General features: G+C 36.1%; 1 protein-coding gene across 1 annotated transcript in view; it reads right to left on the bottom strand.

The window, feature by feature from the left end:
- The window catches only part of THADA (THADA armadillo repeat containing), a 312,573-nt gene that overhangs the window by 215,138 nt on the left and 72,841 nt on the right, over window positions 1–24,594 (bottom strand). Inside the window, exons 23-26 of the mRNA XM_060169844.1 lie at window positions 19,997–20,129; window positions 17,430–17,543; window positions 11,985–12,107; window positions 4,820–4,911 (exon numbers count right to left, since the gene is read on the bottom strand). Coding sequence (XP_060025827.1) covers window positions 4,820–4,911; window positions 11,985–12,107; window positions 17,430–17,543; window positions 19,997–20,129 — 462 coding nt within the window. The remainder of the gene's footprint in view (window positions 1–4,819; window positions 4,912–11,984; window positions 12,108–17,429; window positions 17,544–19,996; window positions 20,130–24,594) is intronic.

Here is a 24,594-nt window from a genome sequence, read left to right as displayed (position 1 = left end):
GTGAAAATGCAATATAAATGCTTGCTAAATGGAGAAGACGAGAACCCACTGGGTCTGAGGATGTTAAGGTTATCCTGGCCACAGTCAAAAGAAAATTCTGATCTTCAGTTTGGCCAAATAGGCACTTGCTACAAACTACTATGCAGTTCAAAGCAAATAAGCTATTCTGAATTCTAATAATTACATTCTCTAAAATTTAAAAACCTAGTTGCCCTACAGCTCCCAATTTTAGTTTTGAGAATCCAATTCTTTCCTAAACAATGGAGTAGGTAACCACAAAAACTTGTGGAATCTCTTTTCCTAGAAAACATGAAGAACAGGAGAGAAGCCAATCTGTCTGGAAACTGCTTCAAAATCTGTCTCTAAGCAAGGGGCTAGACTAGACTAGATGTCCCTCAGAGGATCCTTCCAGACCTACACCACTAAGATGTTAAGGGAAATAACTAAAGCAATTCTCTGTTATTTATACCCAGGAAAATAAAACAAATACAATTTAACATCTCCTAACATAGTCATTATAAATAATTTTACTTAGACCTGGTGATCCTTTTACAAACATTTTCCTCTTAAGCTGTATTAAATCATCCTAGCCTATTAATTTGAATATGAGCTCTCTCTAACAAGACAGAATTGAGATTGTACTTAACACTGAAAACAAGATTATTCTTTTGTTCCTCTTTTTCAACCTACCTGTTTCCATGTACCCCAAATCTACTCATCCCCAAAGCTTTACAAGAAACACAGTCCCCCCAAGTGCTCCACTCAACTCTCCCACTAGTGAATTTCTAACGCAGCCATTATTCAGACCACATTGTGTAGCTGATTACTGTATGTTGTCTTCTATTTGTATCTGCTTCACAACAGATGACAATTCTCGTTTCCCGAGCTGAAAACGTAAGCTCCTTGAACAACGTCCACCTTTTATATTTCTCATGGACTCCTCTACTGTGTCAATATTGAGTTCATGACAAATGCTTACGAATTCTTATTGACTGACTGATTTAAAATGAAGAGAGAGCAAGAGCTATAGAACACTCTGTACACTGAGCACCTGTATGAAGCTTTGGCAAAGTCTAAAATAAAGCTTTTCAGACTACTACATGTATATTGATATTTGTCCTTTACCTGGGAATAGAACAGTTGAAGGTTAATACACAAAGGGGCTAAAGGGAAAGACCTACAGTTAAAGATCACACTGGTTTAGCTCCTGCCCTGTAAGGAATGAGGAACTACCAAGGTGAGCCCACTCACAGTGCAGATGGAGGCTATTTTGGAATGCCCGGCACACTCCCCACATCACAGAGCTGAGTAGCTTCTGATTCTATCAATACAAAGGATCAATTACTCATTCTGTCGGGCCAAGTCAGTCCGGGGGTAATAAATAGAAAGGAAAGGAGCTTTAGAAAATTCTAATGTAATACCATTATTTAAAACAAACAAGTGAAACATGTTTTCTCATTCTTCATAATCCAAAAGACACATCTAGAACAAGGCTAGTGAGCTCTAGAGTTCAATCATTTCAAGCATACTCTATATACTTATAAATGGGGATGCAGAACCTCTGCTCTTTTCTTTATACATGAAACGGGAACTTCTTGTCCCTACTACCAAGCAGGTACTGTCGTGTTCTAGGCACTGGGCACATAGCAGTTCACCAAACTCATAATTCTAGTAACAATTACGTAAAGCCTAGCTTAGTGTGTGTGTGTGTATATATATATATATATATATATATATATATTTTTTTTTTTTTTAATTAGCTTAGTATTTGATAGAAATAAAGAGGCTTCAAGGATAGTCCAAATCTCTTACCTTAGAGGAGAAAACCAAGGCCCAGACAGGTTAACTAATTTGTTTCAGTTGGTTATGGCAGGTCTATGGCAACAAAGCCAGGAGGAGAAACCAGATTTCTCATCTCTCATCTAGTAACAAAATTTGCTCATTCAGTAAGCAAGTATTTCTGGCCATTACATGCCAGACACTATGCTAGGCACCAGGTATACAAAAATAAGGATAAGATACTGACCCTGTACTCCAAAAGCACAGGGGAACTGTAAGACAATGAGATGAGTACAATAATAGAAGTGGTAACAGAGAAAAAGCAAACTACATCTCTAATTGCATAGGACTTCCAATAGTTTAAAAGAAAATGAACTGTTACTAGTTTGTTTTATTCTCCCTATAGCCCTATGAGTACAGAACACAGATCTTATTATTCCTGGTCTATAGATGGAGAAATTGAAGTGCAAAGCGGGTAAGGGAGTCTATTAAGGTCATCTCCAGTGGTAGCAAAATGCTTAGAAACCAAGTCTGTTTACTCCAGGATAGACTTTCTTTCCACTCGATGGGAAAGGCAGATGTTCTTTTTCTGTCCAGTTCCCTTCTGATCAAGACCACACATTTGTAAGACTGTGTGCAGAACAATCTGTGGCTGTGAAAGTAGACTTCACTGGCCTATGAGGTCTCATTGGCTGAGCTTAGTTATTCAGTGGTTGAGTAACCAACCAACAAGACATCATTATTACTAGCATTCTTACAGTGCCCATGATACATACACAGAATAGAAGCAAAAGGTTCTGCCCACAGGGAGTTAATATTGTAGTGGACAGGTAAATAAACATTTCATCCAAAAGTGACATAATTAAACAAACTAGAGCTAGAAGAATCATTACAAATAATGGCAAGTTTAAGACACTAAAGGTTTTGCAGAGCATATCTAGTGGGTCCTGCCGAGGAATATACTCTTTAAGGGTTAAACAAAGAACAGAAGCCTTGTATATATAATGACATATACCAACCTTCAGGTTATTGAAATAAAAACTCTTACCAAAAATGCTTATCACATTAAAAATAATTAACTTTTTAATACCTTCATTTCACTTTTCAGCTTTATTCAAAACAATTATATGAATATTCTATTTCCCTCTTTCTAAGAAAGTTATATATTTTGTAACCTTTCCTATTTAAGAGGAATGAATTTATAATGGACGTTCACATCAGCAAGCTGTGGCAAAGAGATTACAACGGTGTGGTTTCATTGTGCTATTCTTCCACCCTCCTTCAGATGCAACCTACATAAAATGAATCTGATCATTTTCTCCTGTAAAAAGTAAAATTTGTATACACATCCAAGAATCACTCACTTCATAAAAAGTAAAAGGGAAAAAAAGCATTTCTTCATTTTCGAGTTCAGTTTTAAACATTAATTTCACTTGTTTGATAACCTCATATCATATTTTATTTATGCACTATTTATCATGGCCTTATAATATGACCAAACCGTTTTAAACCTTAGAATTTTATTGAATTATTAACAAAATAAGCAAAGCTAAAAAGAAACAAGTATTAGTGATTTCAAACTAGTGACAAGAAGAATTTATTTAGGAACCAGCTAAATAGTAAAAATTACAATCAACCTTTCAAAGGAATAATGTTATCATTATTAGAAATACAACTTAGCTAAAAAAAACCCACCTCTCTAGTATTTCCTTAGTATACTCAAGGAATTCACACTTACAGCCAACTGCTTTCCATTTAAATATTTATTGAATTTTATAGGGTGATAAAGAGCAATTTAAATAACAATTCAGAACTACCAGTAGATTTCATTAGATTTACCAACGGTGCATCATAAAATTATTTCATGATATTTTCTCATTCCTAAGATTTAGTTCCATCACAAGAAAATATATTTTAATAAACAAGAGCTTAAAACCTGACTTAAAAGTGTGATCATCAACTTTTTTAGGCAGGACAGGGATAGGGCCTGATTTATCTCTAGAGCATCAAGAGAAAGACCACTGGGCCAAATCAGATATAGTAAATGAAGTTAAGAAATGATTAAGCCTGCAGCGACAGTGACATCTAGTGTTAACAACTGCAAGCCACTAGACTAACACTAAACCCTCCTAAGTGCTAAAGAAACAGCTATTCAAAGCTTCTCCTCTTTAAAAACCAACAAACAGAACTTGTGCATTGTATCTAAAAATTACTCATAATCAAAATATTTCAGTAAGTTTTTTTCTCAGACGTTAAAAAAAACCTTAAGAGGAAAATGTCTTAGAGAGTAAACATAACACCGAAGACCTAAAAGTAAAAAGCATTGTTTATTCTGTGTGACCAACATCCGTAACTGCTCCCCTTGGTTAGAGGTTAATGTAAAAGTAATCTGGGACATGTCCCGATGAGTGTACTATAAACATTTAAACTTCCAGTTACTATAAAAGCAAAGATATTGCACAAGCTAGTACCTGATGACACATCAAGAAAAAGCAATATAGGACATTTCAGGAATACATGAAGAAGATGTAAATCAAAAACAAAACAAAACAAAAAAACGAACTTTAGCTGTTGCATTGAGAAACAAGCTCTACATTTCAGCCCTTGCTACTCTGATATATATATTTTTGCTGCTTTGAAAGGTCCACTTATTAAACAGTAGATATTTTTGCCCAAGGGATTAGAATTTGGCAGCATAGGTTAATTTACCATAGTATTTTTATAGTTTTATGCTCTAGATGAATCTATAAAAGTAAGCAAAATTCCAAAAATTATTTTTGGCCAGGACAATTTTTTTTTTTTTCTTTGCTGTACACGGGCCTCTCACTGTGTGGCCTCTCCCATCGCGGAGCTCCGACGCGCAGGCCCTGTGGCCATGGCTCACGGGCCCAGCCGCTCCGTGGCATGTGGGATCTTCCCGGACCGGGGCACGAACCCGTGTCCCCTCCATCGGCAGGCGGACTCTCAACCACTGTGCCACCAGGGAAGTCCCAGGACAATATTTTGTAAAAAAGTAAAGTTAGCATTAGATGAAGCTTACCTATTTTTTTTGGAAAGTTCATCCTTTCCCCTTTTAACTCCAAATATTCTTGTGATCAACGTACTGAAGAGAAGTGTGGATGAATTTCTCACCTAATGTAAAAATAAATACACAATGAAGGTTAAGAAATATTCATGGCATGAAACCAACATTTACAATGTTCAAACTAGACATTCAAAATCATTACCCGATTGCCTAGTGTGGGGCTAAAGAAGATGTGGTTTATGTCCATAAAAGTACACAATTTTCAATAACTTTATAGTAATTACCTCAATGATTTCCTCTTAAACTGAGCTCTACCGTCCAACCACATGCACACAACACAGCTTTTTCCTATACTTCTAATATTACCACCAACTGTTTTCATTATCCCTTTGTACTTGTATCATTAAATAACACTTAAAAAGAAACAATAAATTCATTTTCCCACATCATTTCTGATGATGAATATCCCAAGAAAGAGCTCAGCTCTTTCCTTTTATTTTCTGTAATCATTTACCTATGAGAAAATACTTATCAGACCTAACTCAAAGGATCCATAGTATTAATATGGCCAAGAAAATATTTAATATCATATACAAAATGTTATTAACCACACAACTGCAGTAACCTAAGTAATTTTAACCCTAAGATTATCTGAGGCAACTGGTTCACAGAAATAAGAAGAAAAAACTATAAACATGAATCATTTCTTCAAATGGTAATAATAAAGCAGATCTATTTCCAAACCAATGTGTCAAGACGCTTTCCTACATCATGAAAATGTCTTGAAAGCCATGGGATATTGGGCTTCCTCAATTACCTTGCCAAATCAGAGTAGAGATGTATAAATATATACTGACTTCCCTATAGTGTGTAAGGCCCTATACCAACCCCATGGAGAATGTCCAGAAATAGAACACACACACTTACTGCTAACACAGAGCTTATATTCTAATTAGATAGGAGTCATATGGTGTGTTAAATAGCAATATAAGAAAAAAGGTAGTTAAAAGTAACAAGGTAGGATTTAGAAGATAGCTTCCTGAAACTACTGCAGTAAGGCTCACAACTCAAATGCCCGTAAGGACAGTGAGTGACAGAGGCAGCAGAGGATTGGGTATAATGCAGTCACTATTCAGCTTCAGCTGAAGTTGCTGCCTTGAGGGGAATGTAAGCCCAGTGTTGCCAGACCTTCTGCTTTTTCAAGAGAAGCCAGAAACCCCAACTTTTATGTGAAATCTATTTTGAAAAGTTGGCAACAAATTAAAGGAAAAAAAAAACTATTGTGGAAGCCAAATAAAACACAGTTGTGGGCCAGATTTGACCTATCAGCCACCAGTTTGCAACCTCTCCTCTAGAAGCACATGACTGACTCAATTTATGTGTGGTAACTCTTGAAATGGACCACAGATACACTAGCACAATTCATACCATAATTGTAATAAAACGCTAAAATTGGACAAACTCACTTATGTCCATTCAACAGTTAACAAACATTAATGAAGTCCCTACTGTGTGCCTTGCCTAATATCCCCAAACCCATCACTGTCCTGTTACTCTATCAACATCGCCTCTGGCCTAGCTCAGGTCTTGATTATCTCTCACCTAGGCCATTGACTTGGTTCCCAAAGACTCCTTAGGTTCAAGATGACTTGGTAACGTCATCCAGGACCTTACCGTCTCTCAAGAATCATACAAAAATATAAGAAGAAAAGAAAAATCAAAACACAAACTCCATCTTGCCCTAAACCAAACTTTCTGGCAAAGACTGCCAGAAGCAGTAAACTTAAAACAGGAGTGTCTGGAAATGAAAGAGGATGCCTGCTGAGGCATACCTTATCAAAACTGTAGAGGACTGTTCTACAAAGTGAATGGGCACCCATCCGCCACCCCAACCAAGAAAGAAAACTCCCTTGTTTGATTTGATAGACTGAAGGCAGGAGACACATAATGTCTTTTAGTAATGTTAAGATGGATCAAACAGATTACCAGCTTGATCCATTCATCAAGTTCCCTCATTAGTAGCCAGTGATTATCATTACTTATTCCAGTAGGTATAGCAAATTAGTGATATTCTACCATTAATTAGTTACAATTTTCAGAAAAACTACCATTAAAAAAAAAGCTTTCCTTCGTGAGCTATTTGGTCATTCTGTTATCAGTTAGTACAGAATTATTTCCATAAATTTACCAGTGTGCAGAATGAGTTCATGTCATAGGAACCTCCAAAGGTGACCAAATGATAAACTTTTAAGACATTTTAAAAAACTGATTTTCCTGTTATTGAGATATAATTCACATACCATAAAATTCACCATCTTAAAGGTACTATTCAGTGGTTTTTACTATGTTCACAAAGTAGGAAACTATCACCACTACCTAATTCCAGAATATTTTCATGACTCCAAAATGAAACCCTATACACATTAACAGTCATTTCCTATTCTCCCTCACTAGGCAAGTACTAATCTACTTTCTGTCTCTAGGAATTTGCCTATTCTGGATGTTTCATATTCATGAGATCACGTGACATGCAGCCTTTTACGTCTGGCTTCTTTCATTTGGCTTTCATTCTCAAGGTTCACCCATGCTGTAGCATGTATCAGTATGCCATTCCTTTTTATGGCTGAATAATATTCCACTGAATGGATATACCACATTAAAAAAATCTACTCATCATTTGATGAACACTGGGTTGTTTCCACTTTTTGGCTATTATGGATAATGGTGCTATGAACACTCACATACAAGTTTTTGTGTGAACATGTTTTCACTTTTCTTGGGTATATACCAAGAAGTGAATCTGCTGGGTCACATGGTAACTCTATGTTAACCTTTAGAGAAACTGCCAAAGTGGCAGTACCATTTACATCCTTATCAGCACTGTACGAGAGTTCCATTTTCACCAGTTCTCCAAATCCTCCCCAATAATTGTTGTGGTCCACCTCTTAAATTATAGCTATCCCACTGGATATGAAATGGTTATCTCATTGTGGTTTTGATTTGTGTTTTCCTGATAATGAATGATGTTAAGCATCTTTTTTTTTGTTTGTTTGTTTGTTTTTGCAGTATGCGGGCCTCTCACTGTTGTGGCCTCTCCCGCTGTGGAGCACAGGCTCCAGACGCGCAGGCCCAGCAGCCATGGCCCACAGGCCCAGCCGCTCCGCGGCATGTGGGATCCTCCCGGACCAGGGCACGAACCCGCGTCCCCTGCATCGGCAGGCAGACTCCCAACCACTGCACCACCAGGGAAGCCCAATTATCACCTGTCACCACCTTTATTAATATTTCTCTATTCTGAGCCACTATCATCACTTGGCAGAACTATTAGAATAGCTTCCTGATTGGTCTTCCGCCTTCCCTCCTGCCACCTCACAATCGAGCCTTCACTTTTCACTACATCAGTCAAAGCCCATCATCCCCCTACGGTGAAACTCTCTCATGTAGGGTTTTTCAACAGCAGTGGAAGCCAAGTGTCAAACCCCAGACACCAATGGTGACTGTGGCTCATCCAGCCATTTCCAGATTCAGATGAGATACTACATCCCAGGTCATGGGATCTGGCTTCTCTAGCAGCTGCCCAAGGGTTGTGTCAACACCTGCGCAAGTTGTGTTAATGCCCCAAGGGGTGAACTTTGACCAATAAGAGAGAGAAGGTAGGACTGTTCCCAGGGTCGGTAGTTTCATATGGCCTGGCTAGAAGATACACCACACGACCAGACAAGCAGCTCAGTTTTCCTGCAAGTTAAACTACAACACCTGCTTGATAATGTCTCTTCTCTTTTCTTGCCTCACTTCCCTTTTTCCTTCATTCCTGCTGCTGTAGGTTTGTACCATTCAATAAAACCTTATAGCCTGGGTGCCCAGGCTATACCTCCAGCTCTGTTTTCTAAGGACAGGGTCAAAACCCTACAAGGTAAGTAAGATACACCTTCGCCGTATTCCTATAATACCCCAAACTTTCCCCGATAATAGCACAGATTCTAGAATCACACAAATAATAGTTGTATGTCCTTGGACAAAGTTACTTCTCCTCTCTCCTCTCTTTATCTGTAAAATGGGGATTCTAATAACAGAATCTACCTAGCAGGATTGCTCTGAGCATGAACTGAGCTAATCAATGTAAATGATACCAAGCACATGGAAAATAGTCAATAAGACAGTCACTATTATGATTGTCTTACTTATCCTTGTATTTCTAGTGTTTAATATTGTCTGTAACCAGGAGGTATGCCTAATGTTTTATATATATTTACAACAATACATTTCCCCTGGCTTTTAAAAATGCCTAATAGGTGGCAAAGACTGAGAGATTTGTGTGGTCTCAATACAAAGATTGAGGACTCTGTACAAACTATTAAATATACACATGAATGCTTCCTGGAAAATGTTCCTTTACTGCAAAATTAAAATTAAGCTTATTTTACTTTTTTTTTCTCTAACTTACCAGGAAAAACAATTAAGCCAAAAGTACAGATGGAGTCACCTTTAGGTACAAGATATATTCCTGAGAAGATGTGTACAAATCAGATTTCTGTAAATCAAACCATATTTCACACACAGTCAGGAAAAACCACTCTTTAAACAACTTCACACAGAATGCTATGGTAATTGTTTTGTAAAATGAAGACTTCTTCACATTCATTGAGTATGTTGACATGGTTCTGGCATAACTTAGATTAGGTTTTTATAAGGAAGGAAACAGAACAATTGATATATTTAAGTCAGTATGGATCATTATAGCTGTGATGTTTATTTTCTCTGGTAAAGCAAACAAACTGAATAGAAACAAAAAAGATTCCTTTAAAACACGTGTTAAAAGGGAAGATTCCCCCCAAATAAAACTATACATAAGCACTTATATATATTTGTGCAGGCTTTTATAGATTATGTGTGCATATGAGTACTACACACACATAAAAGCCACATACAAAAAAGAGAAAGAAAACACATTCGAATGCTAAAGATTATTATATCTGTATGGTAGTTAAACCGGTGACTTTTCCTTTTATGCTTGTATTTTCAGACTTTCTGCAGTGTCCATGTGTTACTGTTTAAAAGGTCTCCAAAAAAGACTTTAAAAAAACAAGATCCATTCATTTCTGATACTTTCAGTTTTCCTAAAGTTGGAAAAGTCACCAGGTTTCACTCTCCGAAAGCCCTTTCATAGAGAACATTTCTCTGTTCATCTGGAATGAGTGGCTTAAAGAAAACAATACTGACATTTCTGGCAATCAGCTTTATGATCTCTACTCTTCCTGATGGTGAAGCCACATTCCTACCTACCTCTCCTGACGGTATACAGGTATTGCTCCGTTTTCCTGTAAATGTAAAAGGTAAACACCGTGTCCTCAGGAGTAGTTAGGCAATGCTCCTAGACAGAATTTCAGACATTTATCTTTCTTACAGGAAGATGTACGATTTTCCAGGCAACAGTTGGCAATCTTGAGGATTCCTCTTTACGTTGGGAGTCTGTGCCTTGGGCTCCACTGCAATATACTGACTGTCAATTAGAGGCTCATCAGAGAGTTATGAATTGGTTTGTGCAGCTCACTAATTGGAAAGCCTGCCTTTCTAGTAAATTCTCCATTCTGCAGGTAATATATTAAGGTCTAGCTTCTTTTCTCCTCTCCCTTTGCCAGTCTTTCTTTTTTTTAACGCTACAGTCAGGTGCCTACAAACCATAGGTTAGTCTCCTTTATTCTAGAAGGCACAATGATGTAGAAAAAACAATAAAATCATGGTGTTTCTCCCAGGAATTATTTTAAAAAAGTGAAAGTTTACTTTCTTTAATCTGAAAACTGTACTGGGTATTGCCCACAATCTTGGAGTTCTGAATCAAGAAGTTTCTGGACAGTAATCATATTGCAAAAAACAAAAGAAAACAAAAAAAGTGACTCAGCATTTAACCTCCCCCATTTTCATGTTTTGCATCTGTTTTTTTCACCTTTTCATATGTATATTTCCAGCATCCCTCAACACACTGATACCCAGAGCCCACAACAGACACATTCAGATACTCAGAGTCATTCTGCTTCCAGCTCAACATCAAGTGCAATCAAAACATCAAATGAGATACCACTTCACACCTGTTAAGATGGCTGTTACCAAAAAAATAGAAAATAACAAGTGCCGGCGAGGATGTGAAGAAAATGGAACTCTAATGGGAGTATAAAATGTTGCTGCCACTGTGGAACACAGTTTGACAGTTCCTCAAAAAATTAAATACAGAATTACTATATGATATACACAAATGAATTGAAAGCAGGAACTCAAACAGATAATTGTACACCAATGTTCACTGCAGCATTATTCACCCTAAACAAAAAGAAACAGCTTAAGTGTCCATCAACAGATGAAAGAATCAACAAAATGTCATATACCCATACGATGGAATTTCATTCAGCCTTAAAAAGGAATGAAATTATGATACATGCTACAACATGGATGAACCCTGAAAACACTATGCTAAATGAAACAATCCAGACATGAAAGGACAAATATATGATTCCACTTACATGAGGTACCTAGAATAGGCAAATTCATAGAGACAAAAAGAAGAGAGGTTACCAGGGACTGGGGGAAGTGGGATGTGGGGAGTTACTATTTAATGAGTACAGTTTCTGTTTGGGAAGATGAAGAAGTTCTGAAAATGGAGAGTGGTGATGACTGCACAACACTGTGAATGTTTTTAGTGCCACTGAATTGTATACTTAAAAATAGTTTAAATGGTCAGTTTTTAAATAAAGATAACTGACAGTTTAAACAAAAATAATAACAATGTAGTGTGGGTTTACAATATACAAAAAAGTAAAATGTATAATAAAAGCACAAAGATTGGGAGGAGAGAAATGGGAGTACATATTGCTAGGTTCTTATACTTCAAGATGGTAAAATATTACTTGAGGGCAGACTGTGATGTTAAAGATATATACTATAAACTCTAAAGCAAATACTAAAATAAGAAAACAAAGAGTTATGGCTAATAAGCCAACAAAGGAGACAGAATGTAACCATAAAATACCAAGGGTCAAAATGTAGCTTGATCCAAGGATTTATCCCTTGGAGTAACTCCTTAATAAAATGCAGTACATATTTTGTATCATCCAGTGAAAGGTTAGTTTATTAAAACCTACTCAGAGGTATAATTAAGTCAATGAAAATAAATAGCAAATGCACTTACTGCCCAGACTGGTGATGTAAAGCCCAGAATTGCAGCCTTAGCTCCATCAGCAATGTAAGGGATAATAATTTCTCCCAGACGTGTATCTCTGAACAAGGCTCTAAGGATATTTAAAGCATGAACCTAGAATAAAAAGTTCAAAATCAGTTGTAGGTTGAAGACTGTGGTAATTCCAAATCTGTACATATCCAGTAGCATAGCCTCCAAACAAAAAAATTACCAAATTACAAGAAGAAATGGATAATTCACAAATAAAATAGATTTTAATAAAACATGCCTAATGATTGATAAATCAATTTTCTTAAGTTAGCAAGATTTGAACAATGCAATACAGAAGTTTGATCCAATGGACCTATGTAGAATCCCGCACCTAGCAAATAGAGACAATACATTCTTTTCAAGCACACATGAAACATTTATTTTTTAAAATGACCTCAAACCTAGACACAAAGCCTCAACAAACACCAAAAAATTAATTTCTTACAGATTATGCTCTGATCACAGTGGAGTTAAGTTAGGAATCAGTTTCTTTACATACTTTTAAAACTGACACATTTTAAAACACTGGTCAAAGAAAAAAATTTTTAATATTTAGAGCTGAACAATAACGAACATGCTACACACTGACACTTGTACGATGCATTTAAGTGGAACATAAAAGAAATGTACACCTTAAATGGCATCTATTTAAAAAAAAGGCAAACCATTATATACAGAATGGATAAAAACAAGGTCCTACTGTATAGCACAGGGGACTATATTCAATATTCTGTGATAAATCATAATAGAAAAGAAGATAAAAAGGAATGCATATATATGTATAACTGAATCACTGCTATAGAGCAGAAATTAACACAACACTGTAAATCAACTATACTTTAATAAAAAAATGAATTGGAAAAAACGTCCAATTAAGATGACAGAAAAAGAACAATAAACTCAAAAGAGAGAAAGAAAATTTAAAAGAGTAGAAAATTTTAAAACGTCAATGACATAACTATGAGCATTAACAAAACCGAAAGGTGATTCTTTGAAATAGAAACAAACCTCTGATGAGACTAACCAAGAAGAGAAGAAAATAAGCAATATCATGAATACCAAAGAGGACATGACTAAAGGTACATCAGAGAATAAAACAAAAATATTTCTACCCTAGTCAATTAGAAAAATTAAGGCAAAATGAACAATTTCCTAGAAAACAGAACTAATCAAAACAAATTCAAGGAGAAATGGAAAAGCTATACAGATATTACCGTTATGTAAAGAAAATCAATAGTTAAAAATCCTACTCATAGACCAAAAAGAAAGCAAGACACCAAACCCACCAAAATAACACACACACACACACGTACACACACACGCACACACACACACACGTACACACACACGCACACACACACAAACACATACACACACACAAAGACCCACATGATTTTATGGACGAATTCTACCAAATATTCAAAGAATATATAATCCCAATCTTATTTAAACTGTCAAGAGAAGATGCCCAAGTTTATTTTATCAGTCCAGTACCACCTGGCTATCAAAATAAGGTAGGGACAACTACTTTGAGAAATGGTAGTATCTATTAAAGCTCAACATACACATACTCAATAACAACTCCTAAGTATCTACTCAAAAGAAATGTACATATTTGTTCACCATTAGGCGTGTCAAAGAATGTTCTTAAAAGTACTGTTCTTAATAAATAACGCCAAATTTAAAACCACCCAAATTTTCATCGACAGAAGAATGGATAAATAAATTGTATACTATTACATAGCAATGAAAATGAATAATTCACAACATGGATGGATATCGTAAACTTAATGTTCATCGAAAGAAATCATATCAAAAGAGTATATAATGTATGGTTACATTCATATGAAATTTAAAAAAAAACAGGTAAAGCTATGGTGTTAAAACTAAGCTAGTGGTTACATTTGGGGAAAAGGTACTGATTAGAAAGGAGTATGAATGGGCTTTCAGGTGCTAAAATGTTCTGTTTCTTGCTGGTTATAGAAATGTGCTCACTTTGTGGAGGCAAACATATTATTTGTACACATCTTTGTATGTTTGTTATAATTCAATAAAAAAATTTTAAAAATGAGGACAGGTACAGCATGAAAAAGGAAAACCACAGGTTAATCTCACTTATGAATCCAGTGAAAATATGTGAAAAAAATTTTTTTTTCAAATTTTTAGGTGAATCTAGCAATGTGTAAAAAAATCTATCATTTCAAAGTTGGGAGTTCATTCTCTGTAGGCAAAGATCCTATTACATTAAAAAGTCAATATAATTCATGATGTTTGCAAATTCTAGAACAAAACATTTATCTCAAAAATGCTTGAAAGCATTCAATAAAATTTGGTTTTCTTGATAAGAGACACGTTAAAACCTACAGCAAATATCAGATACAACATAAGGATGTCTGCTATCTCTATTTCTATACAAAACTGTACTACAAGTGCCAGCCAGAAGAACAAGAAAATTTTTTTAAAGAATTAGAAGAGGGCTTCCCTGGTGGCGCAGTGGTTGAGAGTCCGCCTGCCGATGCAGGGGACGCAGGTTCGTGTCCCAGTCCAGGAAGATACCACATGCTGCGGAGCGGCTGGGCCCGTGAGCCATGGCCGCTGAGCCTGCGCGTCTGGAGCCTGTGCTCCGGAACGGGAGAGGCCACAACAGCGAGAGGCCCACGTACCGTAAAAAAAAAAAAAAAAAAAAAAAAAAAAAAATTAGAAGAGTAAAGCAAATTTAGCATTACTAAGGATATGATTACCTATAAAGAAAATTCAAAGAATTTACAGACAAGTCATCAGTTGAATTACAGCAATTTGGGTAGGTTGCTGAACATTTCACAAAAGATGTGTAAGACTTTTAAGGAAAATTATTTTTAAATGTAATGAAAAACATTAAGGAAGATCTGAATAAGTGGAAAAATAAAGCCATGTACATGGACTGAAAGATTCAGTATCAAAAAAAGAAGTCATTTTCCCCAAATAAATCAATGAATTTAAATTCCAACCAAAATTTAAAAAGGGCTTTCTGGTTGAACTTAACAAGCTGATTCTAAAACTTATATGGAAGAGCAATGGGACAAATATTGCCAAGGTAATTCTGAAGGGAAAAAAAAGGAGACTCACCCTACCAGTATCAAAACTTATTTAAAAAAATACAGTAATTAAAATAGTGATTTGGGCCCAGGGACAGACTAATAGAATAGAGCACAGAAACAGACATGCGTATCGACAGAAACAGTACATGAGAAGTGGCGTTAGTACGACAGCACAAGAGGAAAGGATGTATTATATAAAGAAAATATAAAGTATCTTTCTGACCCTGGGGTATGGAAGGCTTTCTTAAATGAGATCCAAATGCACAAACCATAAAAGAAAAGGCTGACATATTCCATTTTATTAAAATTTGAAACTTCCAGGCAATAACAGAATAATAAGCAAAGTGAAAAGAAGTGATAGACTAGGAGAAGATATGTGTAATTCAAAGAACGAAAAAGGAAAAAAAATCAGGAAAATAATTTTAAAACAACAAAAAACCCAACTCCTGCAAAACAAAGACAAATAACCAAATTAAAGCCAAAGTCTTTAAATAGGCAATTCACAGAAGTTATACTAAAGCCTAATAAATACATGGAAAGATGTTAAAGCTAGCCAGTTATCAGAGAAATGCAAAATAAAACTGGGAAACACAAATTTCACACCAGGCAGAAAGGAAAACATTTGTATACAATGAAACTCTGCTTAGAAATTAAAATGAACTTGGAGCTCACTAATTTTAAAAAATGTTGACTGAAAAAAAGCCAAATTATAAAACAATGTGTAGATAACACAATTCATGTAAAAAAAAAAAAAGCTCTTAAAAGAATGAAAAAAATGCACGAAATGATTTGGTTTAATGATTACAGATGAGGATGAGGAGGACCAAAGGTAAACAGAATATGGAGGAATCCACAGTGTATGCAACTGTATCTTTAACGTTTTACTTCTTTTTTTTTTTTTTTTTTTTGCAGTATGCGGGCCTCTCACTGCTGTGGCCTCTCCTTTGCGGAGCACAGGCTCCAGACGCGCAGGCTCAATGGCCACGGCTCACGGGCCCAGCCGCTCCACGGCATGTGGGATCTTCCGGGACCGGGGCACGAACCCGTGTCCCCTGCATCGACAGGTGGACTCTCAACCACTGCGCCACCAGGGAAGCCCACGTTTTACTTCTTAAACTTGGAACTGATTTCATGGATGTTGATTATTCACTGTACATTTTTACGTGCTGAAATATTTCACAGATAATAAAAAAATAATACAGAAGTAAACCATGGGAGGGGAGAAGGAAAGCAAGTCATCATCCAACACCTAGAAGAACTGGTCAGAGATAAAATATTAAACTTTCACCAATTTAATAAAAATGGTCACTAGTGGTAATTAATGACCTTGAAGCAGAGTAAGGTAATAATTTAAAGTACTCTTTAAAACCAAATTTCACTATTTTCAAGTGTTCTTATTAAACAATGTTATTTTTTAAAGTGATAGTCTAAGAAAATGGAGCCAATTATATTTTTCACACTTTTTGGGGGAAAATAAAATGATCATTTCTGAAAGGTGATCAGTAACTTTTTATTTAAAATTTTTAAAGAAATTTCACATCGTATAGTCACAGGCCACTATGTGACATGTGTTAATAAACCCTATCCTTTCCCACCGGTCCACATTCTGGCCCATGGGCTTCCCTTTAATACCTCCCACAGGCTCTGACATAAAACCATATGTACTTGACTGTAAACTTCAGCTCTCAGTCTGTTCTCTGACCTAGCATGGGCCTCCCACAGGTGGGCAGGAACAACCTACTATGAAGCATTTGCTGAGAAAGCCTAGACAAGAAGTATCTGACAGGTATGCACTACCATGGAGTGGAGTGGAGTGAAGCTGTGAGGAACACTTAACCCAAATTCATACACACACATAAGTACATACTTAACTCAACGTTAGCAGTGACATAAAAAGGAGTATTAGCTAAAATTAAAATATGAATATACCCAAAGCCAGACACTACATTTTAGGGAAAGATCCAACTGCCCAATCATAAAATATATATCGACTCAAAGAAGCACACATGAAATTTGAAGGTGATAGCACATTCATTTTTAAATTTTTAGATACAGTTGTAACATTACAAAATATCTTGTCTAAATTGAATGTTTTCACCACAGTTTAAAAACAGATCATCTTGGTCAATCTATAACAACTAAAGCAATGGTTTATTTTGTGGACTGGAAAAACCAAACCAAAACAAAACCCCTCTGAATAAGCTTCAAATGTCTGTCTTATCCTCAAGAGTTCTGTACCTTCAGCAGATTTTTTTTTTTTTCTTTTTAAGTACAGCAAAGATTTAAAACCACCGCCTTCCTAGCAGGGTTTGTATATTTCCATTATTACCTTAGGGACTGTGCTCTGTGAGTCATCTGTAGGTCCAGCCAAAGAGATTAACTCTTTCATAGTTATTTTCAACAAATCCATTTTGCCTTTCTTAGGTTCAGATGCCAACAATGCCTATGGAAAAACAAGACAGAAATTATCAGGACTATTATTTTATATACACCTGTTTGCTACTTCCCAGAATTGATTCCCCAATGCAAAATCCCCTTTATAAAAACATGTGGTGTTAAGCAAGTTAATTAAGCCACGTGGCCTCGGGCAAGCAGCTTAACCTCTCCATCCCTCAGATTCTTCATCTGTAAAATTAGGTGGTGATATCACAGCATCTCTAAGGTCACCTCCAGTTTGCTTATTAATTATGTAATTCTAAGAGGTTGAAAATGGCTCTTCTTGACATCTCTTCTAAGACCATAACTGGGTAGCAGGTCTCAGACACAATAAGCACGTCAGTTTTAATAACAAATTTATCCAACAAGAAACTTCTCTTCACTTGAAAAACAAAAAACCTCTGGATTAAATTTCTTGTAAGGATTTGGAAACTCCCTGGAGATTGATCAGTTATTTAATTCTTCACAAGAGTCTACCTGGAGGACTATCAAACTGTAGCACTGGAAACTCCATGGGACAAAAGGAAATACTACAAACTTCAAAGTGGGTCCTATATTTGAATATTCAAGAGGTGCTTATTTATTTTGTGTCTAACATTTTGCCAATATTCAATAAACATAAAAATAGGAATATCAAACCACTTGAAGCAATAGGAAGGAATGAAGTAGTGATACATGTTACAATATGGATGAGCCTTGAAACATGATGCTAAGTGAAAGAGGACACAAAGACAACATATTATATGATTCCATTTATACAGAGACAGAAAATAGATTAGCAGCTGTGTAGGACTGGGAGTAATGGGGAGTTTTTCTCCATAGCTAACACCAAGCAGAGGTTTCCACCAGAACAAGAACATTACTTTATTGGTAAGTTATGCTAGGAAAAATGGGGCCTCTCTGAGCAGATTTTTCCGATAATTTAGATTTTATTCAACTAAAATAAATAAGAAATCTATATATGATTACTAATGTGTCTCCTAGGAACGACAGTTCTTTTTCCCCAAGAGCTGTGCATAGTTATGACATTCTTCCCAAGGCTGGGCTAAGAAGGTGCAGTTCTGACCCCTCTATCACTATAACCAATATGTAGTACCAGTTGGGAACCAGAGATGGAGGCACACAGCACAAAGATGCAACCAAACCTTGCTGTTGCATTAACACATGTCCTCAGACAGACATATGAGGCAAAAACACACTAGGTCAGAATGAATCAGAGGCAGGAGAATGACCCACACTGGTCCAGAACGGGTCAGATCAGAGAGGAGTCAATTTCTGAAGGTCACCAAAATCTACCCAGCAGAACCACCTCGGTGATCTCTATGCCAAATCAACCTCCACGACTGGTGCCCGTTGTCATAAAAATCATGACTCTGCGAATTTGAGGGAGGCATAAGAAAGGGAAAGAAAACATGTTGGGGCACTAAAAACCAGACTTCATTTCACTTATTTTCATTGCTTTTTTTATATCACCCCATTCCTAGATTTTATCTTCCTGAATATTAAACAAAGATCATTCAGGTCGGGTCTGATTTAGTATCGTGAAGACTTGGTTTTTATTCTTTGGATTCATAATGGTGACAGCCTCTTAATTTCAACACTGTGGAAATAAAATATTTTCTTATCGAGTAGCAATATCTGAGTATGCTGATATGAAGCAATCTTTAAGGTATAACATTAAGTGAAAAAAAGCAAGAGACAAAACAGTCTCTTGTGTGGAGTATGCTTTCATCTGTGTTAATAAAGAAAACGCACGCACACACACACACACACACACACACACACACACACACAGCAGGGTGCCTGGGCTCAATTCTTAGTGCTGCTCTTACTATCCTTGTGGCCATTAGCAAATCACTTACCTAACTTTTCTAAGGCCCAGTTTCTTCATCCACAATATACGGATGATCATAGGACCTACCTCATTGGATTAAATGAGATAACATATGTGAAATAACCACTTATAAAAGTTAGCTACTATTAGGATTAGGATTATTTTATGCATGGATATTTTATAGAAGGATTCAAAAGAAATTGTTAACGCTGGTTGCCTACAGTCTTAAGGGTCTTTGACATGAAAGGAAGAATATTTTTTCTAATTGAGAAAAAAAATAAAGGGCAGCATGCGCACTTCCTGGAAGTGAGCAATGAATGCACCACAGCGATGTCTTCCTACTTCACACACAGGCGGAAATCTCTACCACCCTCTGTTCATATTACAAGACTGACCTCTTAGAGGGTTTGTTCCAAGAAGAGATCTGTCACAGGAACACACTGTCCACACATTAAAACAAAATCACAAATGCTATAGTACTTGTGAAAGGTACTATAGAGAAGACAGAAATGTCCCTTATGCAATATGCTCACTTATATGTCAGGGGGGTTAGAATACACTATTATCAAAAGACCAAAAACAAACAAACAAAGCCCCCAGCTATGATCCTGTAGATAAGTATCTACCTGTATGTAGAAAGGAATTCCAGCGCTGCGTCTTGTAGCACAGAGTTTAGATGAAGGATCACTGCATCTAATTTCCTCTAAAACATTCCATAACCACTCTTCCGGTAGCTTCTGCAGACTCAAATCAGGGCACCTAAAAGGCATATATAAAGCAAACATTTGGCATTATCAGGTACCAAAAAGTAAAAGCATAAACTATCGATATACATTAACACTGTTAGGAAAGAATAAACATCCTTACATTCAGAGGGAGGGAAACTAAAAAATGTCTCACTTTCCACTTTTCACCTACTTTCTTCTTTATGATGGGTCTTAGCATTTGTAGCTATTATAGATTCCATTTCTTACAAAAGCATGAAGAGCATGTGTCTTGTGTGCAAATGAGCTTTAATACCTAGGCCTGCACCCACGCCCAAAATGTTCTGAAGGTTAATCAAACTCTCACCAATGTTCTATATTGCAAAATTCAAGATTTCCAACAAGCAGAACATAACCTTATAGTTTACTGTAGTTTATATTCTACAGTTACAGAGATTATACATATTCATATACACATTTTTGAAAGTATATTTTAGTAATCATTTTAGCTTTCTCAAGTGTGGCCTATCACAAATAAAATTTTCATCCACATCCTATGGAGAATTCATAAAGCAAGTTATTTGGAAAGAACCTTAAACATTTTAAAGTTATTTGGACATTACTGTTAGTAAGATTCTGCTGTACTATGTTAACTGTTATTCTAGAGTGCTTAAAAACATGTGACTTTAAAAAAATTTTTCATCTTATGCCCTAATATACAGTTATATAACATTATCCTAAGAAATAGCATATTTAATGTTAGACAGGCACAATTATTTTAGAAGGATCATAATTGGATTTAACTAAAATTAATACGAAAATAAAGAGGTAAAGTCCAAAGGAAAAATACTCTCTTTTTTAAATTGAAGAAGACAGTCTTCAGCAAGATAACTGATTTCTAATTTGTAGAGAGAATTAGAGCCCTTAAAAACATGTGGGTTTTTTGTTTTTTTTTAATTGAAGTATCATTGATTTACAATGTTGTGTTAGTTTCTGGTGGGGACTTTTTTTTCTTTATTTTAGTTTGGTGTTAAGATAGACAACTTCAGTTTCTGACTAATATTCCAAATAGCAACTCAAATTTAGCTGTTTATGTCTTATATAGAACAAAATATACATAAATACTACTACTTTGAAGGAGGCATTTTTTAAAGTTTGACATGGGCCTAAAAAACATTATTTCAGCCACAAATGTTACAACCAAATCTCCCTACTCCCAGCAGGCCCTGTGATTTTAAAGGTTTTCTTTTAGCCTGGCTTAAAGTCTATCACCTTGTTCCTGCTTCTTCCCCCTCAGCTCCCTCAGCCATAAAAACCAGCCATCAACAGACTGAACCACAAAATTAAGAGATTCAAAGGCAGAACAACCAAATGCAAAGTGTGAACCTTGTTTAGATTCCAACTTGAAAAAAACAAATGTAAAAAAAGATACTTTGAAATAATACAGATAGTTATGTATATATTAGATATTATATGACACCAAGGAATTATTTATAGGATGTGCCAATGGCATTGGGGACATGGAAGAAAGTATTTTTTAGAGAGGCACACTGAGGTGCATAGGAGTAAAAATAACATTTCAGGGATGGACTTTGTAACACTTCAGCAAAGGACAATGAAAGGGATAGATGAAGCAAGTGTGGCAAGGCAACTGCTTGCCTTGCCAAGCAGTTGGCAAGGTGGTTCATTACATTAGTCTCTCTCTCTCTCTCTCTCTCTCTCTCTCTCTCTCTCTATATATATATATACACACATACACATACACATATATATACCACACACACATACACATATATGTGTGTGTGTGTATATATGTTTGAAATTTTAATACGCTTTATATGTTTGTAATTTATGTTTGAAAATTTTAATAATAAAAAATCCATTTCTATGTTTGAATTTTTTATAATAAAAATAATCCTCCCACACTTACGTTACTTACATTACTGAAGTTATTTCCCAATCACTGGGTTTGTATCTTTTAAAAATTATGATAAATGCATCTGTTTCATAGAATAATTTCTCTAGTTTACTACTAATATTGCCAATGTGGTATAATCCTCACACAGTTGCCCAGTCAAAAGCTGAAATCTAAATCCCTAGGCGTTGTTATTTAAGTGCTAATGATACAGTTATGGATTACTGCTTTTTTTGCTCATTTTTCATGGTCTTTTAAGTACATTTGGGTTAATTTACACCACAATGGGTGAGCAGAGAAAAAAAAAAAGAGAATTAAAGCAAAGCCACCTTTCTGTGATCTAACCATGCAAGAAAAAGCTGGAGTCACAGAGGTGAAAAAAGAAGACTACTTGATCTAAGGTTATCTGTGGATTTCATTTACTTATATTTTCTTCCCCACCACAGGACCACTGGCAGTGAAGGACTGGCTTACAGATAATGCTTCAGATGAAGGTTAAGTATTCCTGTAGGAATTCACTATGTAAGAAAAACGAAAGGGGAAAAGGAACTGCAGGAGATGGGGATACTCGATGAACTACTAGGACAACAAATACTAGTTCAGTAATGCTCCTCCTCCTCAACGCCGTTCCGGGCCTCCCTGAGCTGGCACACAGAGGTTCTAGCAAAATCAGCCAATCTGAGAAGGCAGGCAGGTTTGGGATCAGAGTGGGCCACCTCGCCAGGCATCACTCTTCCTTGCCTGAACTTACAATGGCTCTTGACTATTAAGAAATCTTGAGCTAACTCATTTTCCATCTTGATCAAATCTTCCAGTTAGAAAGGTCCCCTATGTCCTGGCTCCAGCCCTCCTACTTGAATCTAACCTTAAAAATTCTTCCAAATTCCTATGCAGACCTTCTGTTCTAGTAAGGTTGTTCACTTTGCAAATTGCAGTTCTTTGTTGATCTGGAATAAACCCATTTTTGCTGGAGAAATAACTGGCAGTCTATTTGGTTTAAGTCAACAGCTAATACCGGAGATCTGCTGGGTTCTAGCTCTAGAAGCAGAAGTAATGGCCAGGAAGTCAGTTCCTGTGGGGTAACTTGCCTACCTCCTAGGAAACAGGGAATTTCAGTGGCTTCCTCTCCCATGAAAGGTTGTAAAGGCTACTGCTAGAGCTGCTTGGGGCTAAAGCAGTAGGAAAAGCCATGGGTCCAAGGGAGACTCTATCAACCAGGCTGATTACTAACTAGGTGACCAGATCTGTGATATCCCCAGTATCACTGTGGATGGAAGATCCAAAATGCCACTATTTAATCTAGTTCCTCTGCTAGAAAGGAATGAGCCTAGAGAGAGAGAAATAAATAAAACAAACTAACTAAAAAGCCTCCCAATCATAGCCAACAAACCAAGATTCAAAACAGAAATAAGGTTTTTATTAAAAAAGACATCTAAAAAAATCAGTAATTAGAACATAAATTCACTCTACATGAAGCTTAATTTTATGGAGCAGTCTGACAAAAACATTAAAATAACTGCTTAGATACTCAAGAGCTAAATGAAGGAATAACTTTCACACTATTTTTAATCTAGCAAAAAGAGATGGCGGGGAGAGAAATTAAATAATTTACCCAAGGTTATATACAACTAACAAGTGACAGAGAGAGAACAAAAATGTAGACTGACACCAAAGCTCTTGCTATTAATAAATTAAAGGCATTATTTCAAGGTGCCTGTCCTAAATGCTCAGATATACATTTGGTTTGATCTGGTTCATGATAGAGGTATTATCAACTCTCTTACTATCTGCTTCAGTAGGTTTCATTCAGTCATTTGGAAAAAAGATCTATTAAGTACCTAGTAGTTGCTTGGCACTATGCTGTGCCCTAGGAAAGAAGCAGTAGAATAAAAATTCCAAATTACACACAATTCAGGAAGCAGGTTCCTATGGATCTAGAATGCATTACCAGAGTATATTGTTTTTAAGGACTGCCTTCCTAATCACGTTTTAGTCAGGTTACCGTTCAAATTGATTTCAGTCCCTGAATATCCACCATCAGAGTAGGGGTTAAAATAGTTTTGAAACAAACTGTGATATGGATAGAAAGCTAGCTGGAGAATCAAAATATCCTACAGAAAATCCACTCAGCAGACAACCTACTTGTGACTGACTTGAGGTAAACTGTGTCACACTCAACTCCCTTAGATGACGGGGACATTTATTACTGTTAATAAACTGTTTTCTTACATTAACTTAATGACTCATCGCTGGCCTAAAGAAATTACGTCACCTTCAAACACAAAGCAACTAATTTCACATTTTAAATGTGAAATACATTTAAAGCCGATATATGAAGCAAAATTCCCAGAAAATTATCAAAACTCAATTGCCAGGAAATTAATTATGTGTAACCTCAACTGAGTAAAGGTTAAGCCTCTACCAATATCTTCATTTCCCAAATAATAATTTACTTACCAAGCTGTTATCACTAAGGGTTTTTTGTTTGTTTGTTTTAGTACAAGAAGGAAGTAAATTCTTTCCCTTTCCCCTAAACACACTTTTACTTTGTTAGGTTTAAGAGCAAGTCCAAATGAAAATTCATTCAAATAAATAAGTTATCGGG

Source organism: Lagenorhynchus albirostris, chromosome 13 (assembly GCF_949774975.1).
Source record: "Lagenorhynchus albirostris chromosome 13, mLagAlb1.1, whole genome shotgun sequence".
In the NCBI taxonomy this organism is placed as follows: domain Eukaryota; kingdom Metazoa; phylum Chordata; class Mammalia; order Artiodactyla; family Delphinidae; genus Lagenorhynchus; species Lagenorhynchus albirostris.
This window is presented reverse-complemented; position numbering and strand designations above follow the sequence as displayed.